The sequence below is a fragment of the Bombina bombina genome, chromosome 2, assembly GCF_027579735.1.
Source record: "Bombina bombina isolate aBomBom1 chromosome 2, aBomBom1.pri, whole genome shotgun sequence".
Taxonomy (NCBI): Eukaryota; Metazoa; Chordata; class Amphibia; order Anura; family Bombinatoridae; genus Bombina; species Bombina bombina.
The window spans coordinates 482,907,168-482,913,167 of NC_069500.1; the positions used below are offsets into that span (position 1 = coordinate 482,907,168).

A 6,000-nucleotide genomic window follows, 5' to 3' on the forward strand; every position below is an offset into this window, starting at 1 on the left:
ATGAGGCTCTGCCTATAACTAGAAAAGGCCCCCATCTGAAAAAGGTGTCCAATACAGTGCCTGCCGTTTTTTAAAACAATCCCCAAGATTATAATAACTATTAAGAGTTATAATCTGCAAAATATGCTTAGCAAAGTAATCGTTTTAGCCCAGAAAAATGTCTACCAGTTTTTTAAGCCCTTATGAAGCCCTTTATTCTTTTACTTAATCTAAGAAAATGGCTTACCGGTCCCCATAGGGGAAATGACAGCCTTCCAGCATTACATAGTCTTGTTAGAAATGTGGCCAGTCATACCTCAAGCAGAAAAGTCTGCCAACTGTTTCCCCCAACTGAAGTTACTTCATCTCAACAGTCCTGTGTGGAAACAGCAATCGATTTTAGTAACGTTTGCTAAAATCATCTTCCTCTTACAAACAGAAATCTTCATCTCTTTTCTGTTTCAGAGTAAATAGTACATACCAGTACTATTTTAAAATAACAAACACTTGATTGAAGGATAAAAACTACATTTAAACACCAAAAAACTCTTAACCATCTCCGTGGAGATGTTGCCTGTGCAACGGCAAAGAGAATGACTGGGGTAGGCGGAGCCTAGGAGGGATCATGTGACCAGCTTTGCTGGGCTCTTTGCCATTTCCTGTTGGGGAAGAGAATATCCCACAAGTAAGGATGACGCCGTGGACCGGACACACCTATGTTGGAGAAAGAAGACACACTGTGACCCTGTCTTCATACGTTATAATGTAAAAATGAAACAATCTTACCAGAATCTATGCTGTGGAACAGGAACACGGCATTTCAAGTGTGACAGGGAAGTAGCATCGCTCCTGACATGGACTTGAGAGTAGAAAAGCAGGCATCAAAACTCGTCAACCTATGGAGCTGTTAATCTGAGTCAGGATGGTTTCGCAGAAAGACTCTCCCTGCATCTCCGGACTCTAACTTTCATCCATGCTCTCACTGAGAGGCTGACAGGACTACTTAAAACTCCAGTCCCATCTCGAAGAGTACTACCCTCCATAAGAGACTACTCCGAATCTTCCAACACTTCTCTGCCAACCTCCTGTGATGAAAGGCAAAGAATGACTGGGGGATGAGGGGAGTGGGGGAGGTATTTAAGCTTTTGGCTGGGGTGTCTTTGCCTCCTAATGGTGGCCAGGATCTTAATTCCCACAAGTAATGAATGAAGCAGTGGACTCTCCTCCCATTAAGATGGAAAGTGTATTAATATAACAGTGTTGGTTATAAAGAAATGAGGAGTTGGTGATAAAGGAATTTTCTATCTTTTTAAACAATATACATTTTCAAGTACACTGCCCCTTTAAGGACTAATGACAACACAGCTAGTTTTTGAACATGATACAAGTGGATGTTCCCATAAAAAAAAAAATGATGTGCCATGTTCTAATGCAAGTGGGAGGGTTCAGTCAAAGCACTGGTCTATCAGTACCGTAAGATCCACGTCCAGCCATTTTGTGAAACTGTTGCCATGTCAGGGGGCCCTGTACATGCTGTATGTTTTCCCAGGTCCGTCCTGTTCTCTTCTTCTGGATAGCATCCTGTAGAAAGGGCTGCAAGGAGAGAAGCATGCGCACCACATCTTGCGATGGCAGCATGCTTACATCCAGCACTGCAAAGGGAAATAGGAAGCACATGAAAGGAGGAACAAAGTAAAATAGTAAACATTTAAGGGAAGATAATGGTATGAAAAGCAACCTGGTGAGACTTCATTATCTATAACAAAACGTCTTGAACAGTTACACGTCTGTTAGATAGAGGAACACAAAGTATATTTCATGGAGTAAAAACATAATTTATGCTTACCTGATAAATTTATTTCTCTTGTAGTGTATTCAGTCCACGGGTCATCCATTACTTATGGAATATATTCTCTTTCCAACAGGAAATTGCAAGAGGATCACCCAAGCAGAGCTGCTACATAGCTCCTCCCCTCACATGTCATATTCAGTCATTCGACCAAAACAAGACGAGAAAGGAGGAACCATAGGGTGCAGTGGTGACTGAAGTATTAATTAAAATTTAGATCTGCCTTAAAAAGACAGGGCGGGCCGTGGACTGAATACACTACAAGAGAAATAAATTTATCAGGTAAGCATAAATTATGTTTTCTCTTGTTAAGTGTATTCAGTCCACGGGTCATCCATTACTTATGGGATACCAATACCAAAGCTAAGTACACGGATGATGGGAGGGACAAGGCAGGCACTTAAATGGAAGGAACCACTGCCTGTAGAACCTTTCTCCCAAAAACAGCCTCCGAAGAAGCAAAAGTGTCAAATTTTGAAAATTTTGAAAAAGTGTGAAGCGAAGACCAAGTCGCAGCCTTGCAAATCTGTTCAACAGAGGCCTCATTCTTAAAGGCCCAGGTGGAAGCCACAGCTCTAGTGGAATGAGCTGTAATTCTTTCAGGGGGCTGCTGTCCAGCAGTCTCATAGGCTAAACGTATTATGCTACGAAGCCAAAAAGAGAGAGAGGTTGCCGAAGCTTTTTGACCTCTCCTCTGTCCAGAGTAAACGACAAACAGGGAAGAAGTTTGACGAAAATCTTTAGTTGCCTGTAAATAGAATTTCAGGGCACGGACTACGTCCAGATTATGCAAAAGTCGTTCCTTCCTTGAAGAAGGATTAGGACATAATGACGGAACAACAATCTCCTGATTGATATTCCTGTTAGAGACTACCTTAGGTAAAAACCCAGGTTTAGTACGCAGAACTACCTTGTCTGAATGGAAAATCAGATAAGGAGAATCACAGTGTAAGGCAGACAATTCCGAGACTCTTCGAGCCGAGGAAATAGCCATCAAAAACAGAACTTTCCAAGATAAAAGTTTAATATCAACGGAATGAAGGGGTTCAAACGGAACTCCTTGAAGAACTTTAAGAACCAAGTTTAAGCTCCACGGAGGAGCAACAGCTTTAAATACAGGCTTAATCCTAGCTAAAGCTTGACAAAAGGCCTGGACGTCTGGAACTTCTGCCAGACGCTTGTGCAAAAGAATAGAAAGAGCAGAAATCTGTCCCTTTAAAGAACTAGCTGATAAGCCTTTTTCCAAGCCCTCTTGGAGAAAAGACAATATCCTCGGAATCCTAACCTTACTCCACGAGTAACTCTTGGATTCGCACCAATACAGGTATTTACGCTATTACTTATGGTAGATTTTTCTGGTAACAGGCTTTCGTGCCTGTATCAAAGTATCAATAACTGGCTCGGAGAAGCCACGCTTTGATAGGATCAAGCGTTCAATCTCCACGCAGTCAGCCTCAGAGAAATTAGATTTGGATGATTGAAGGGACCTTGTATTAGAAGGTCTTTCCTCAAAAGGTAGAGTCCATGGAGGACAGGACGACATGACCACTAGGTCTGCATACCAGGTCCTGCGTGACCACGCAGGCGCTATCAGAATCACAGATGCTCTCTCCTGTTTGATCTTGGCAATCAGTCGAGGGAGCAGAGGAAACGGTGGAAACACATAAGCTATGTTGAAAAATCAAGGAGCTGCTAGAGCATCTATCAGCTTCGCTCCCAGGTCCCTGGACCTGGAACCGTAAAGAGGAAGTTTGGCGTTCTGGCGAGACGCCATGAGATCCAGTTCTGGTTTGCCCCAACGATGGACCAGTTGAGCAAATACCTCCGGATGGAGTTCCCACTCCCCCGGATGAAAAGTCTGACGACTTAGAAAATCCACCTCCCAGTTCTCCACTCCTGGGATGTGGATCGCTGACAAGTGGCAAGAATGAGACTCTGCCAAGCGAATTATCTTTGAGACTTCCAACATCGCTAGGGAGCTCCTGGTTCCCCCTTGATGGTTGATATAAGCCACAGTCGTGATGTTGTCCGACTGAAATCTGATGAACCTCAGTGTTGCTAGCTGAGGCCAAGCTAGAAGAGCGTTGAATATTGCCCTTAGCTCCAGAATATTTATTGGGAGGAGTTTCTCCTCCTGAGTCCAGGATCCCTGAGCCTTCAGGGAATTCCAGACTGCGCCCCAGCCTAGGAGGCTGGCATCTGCTGTTACAATCGTCCAATCTGGCCTGCGAAAGGTCATGCCCCTGGACAGATGGACCCGAGATAACCACCAGAGAAGAGAATCTCTGGTCTCTTGATCCAGATTTAGCAGAGGGGACAAATCTGAGTAATCCCCATTCCACTGACTTAGCATGTATAATTGCAGCGGTCTGAGATGCAGGCGCGCAAATGGCACTATGTCCATTGCCGCTACCATTAAGCCGATTACTTCCATGCACTGAGCCACTGACGGGCGTGGAATGGAATGAAGGACCCGGCAAGCATTTAAGAGTTTTGATAACCTGGCCTCCATCAGGCAAATTTTCATTTTTACAGAATCTATCAGAGTCCCTAGGAAGGAGACTCTTGTGAGTGGTGATAGAGAACTCTTTTCCACGTTCACCTTCCACCCATGTGACCTTAGAAATGCCAGAACTATCTCTGTATGAGATTTGGCAATTTGAAAGCTTGTCGTCTGTATCAGGATGTCGTCTAGATACGGAGCCACCGCTATGCCTCGCGGTCTTAGAACCGCCAGAAGAGAGCCCAGCACCTTTGTAAAGATTCTCGGAGCCCGAAGGGAAGAGCTACAAACTGGTAATGCCTGTCTAGGAAGGCAAATCTTAGGAACCGATGATGATCTTTGTGAATCGGTATGTGAAGGTAGGCATCCTTTAAATCCACCGTGGTCATGTACTGACCCTCTTGGATCATGGGTAGGATAGTCCGAATAGTTTCCATTTTGAATGATGGAACTCTTATGAATTTGTTTAAAATCTTTAGGTCCAAAATTGGCCTGAAGGTACCCTCTTTCTTGGGAACCACGAACAGATTTGAATAAAATCCCTGTCCTTGTTCGGTCCGCGGAACTGGGTGGATCACTCCCATTACTAGGAGGTCTTGTACGCAACATAGGAATGCCTCTTTCTTTATTTGGTTTTCTGATAACCTTGAAAGATGAAATCTCCCTAGAGGAGGAGAAGCCTTGAAGTCCAGAAGATATCCCTGAGATATGATCTCCAACGCCCAGGGATCCTGGACATCTCTTGCCCATGCCTGGGCGAAGAGAGAAAGTCTGCCCCCCACTAGATCCGTTTCCGGATAGGGGGCCATCCCTTCATGCTGTCTTAGGGGCAGTAGCAGGTTTTCTGGCCTGCTTGCCCTTGTTCCAGGACTGGTTAGTTTTCCAGGCCTGTCTGTAACGAGCAACGGTTCCTTCCTGTTTTGGGGCGGAGGAAGTTGACGTTGCTCCTGCCTTGAAGTTTCGAAAGGCACGAAAATTAGACTGTTTGGCGTTTGATTTGGCCTTGTCCTGAGGAAGGGTATGACCCTTACCTCCCGTAATGTCAGCGATAATTTCTTTCAAGCCGGGCCCGAATAAGGTTTGCCCCTTGAAAGGAATATTAAGTAATTTAGATTTAGAAGTCACATCAGCTGACCAGGATTTAAGCCATAACGCTCTGCGCGCTTGAATGGCAAAACCGGAATTCTTAGCCGTTAGTTTAGTTAGATGTACAGTGGCATCAGAAACAAATGCATTAGCTAGCTTAAGTGCTTTAAGCTTGTCCATAATTTCAACCAATGGAGCTGAGTGAATGGCCTCTTCTAGAGACTCAAACCAAAATGCCGCAGCAGCAGTGACAGGCGCAATGCATGCAAGGGGCTGTAAGATAAAACCTTGTTGAACAAACATTTTCTTAAGGTAACCCTCCAATTTTTTATCCATTGGATCCGAAAAAGTACAACTATCTTCCACCGGGATAGTGGTACGCTTAGCTACAGTAGAAACTGCTCCCTCCACCTTAGGGACCGTCTGCCATAAGTCCCGTGTAGTGGCGTCTATTGGAAACATTTTCCTAAATATAGGAGGTGGGGAAAAGGGCACACCAGGTCTATCCCACTCCTTGCTAATAATTTCTGTAAGCCTTTTAGGTATAGGAAAAACGTCGGTACACACCGGTACTGCATAGTAT

At 44.5% G+C, this 6,000-nt stretch overlaps 1 protein-coding gene across 1 annotated transcript in view; it reads right to left on the minus strand.

Moving 5' to 3' along the window:
* The window catches only part of MED13L (mediator complex subunit 13L), a 944,653-nt gene that overhangs the window by 259,923 nt on the left and 678,730 nt on the right, over positions 1–6,000 (minus strand). The window contains 1 exon segment of the mRNA XM_053702159.1: positions 1,452–1,631. Within this exon segment, the coding sequence (XP_053558134.1) occupies positions 1,452–1,631 (180 nt within the window).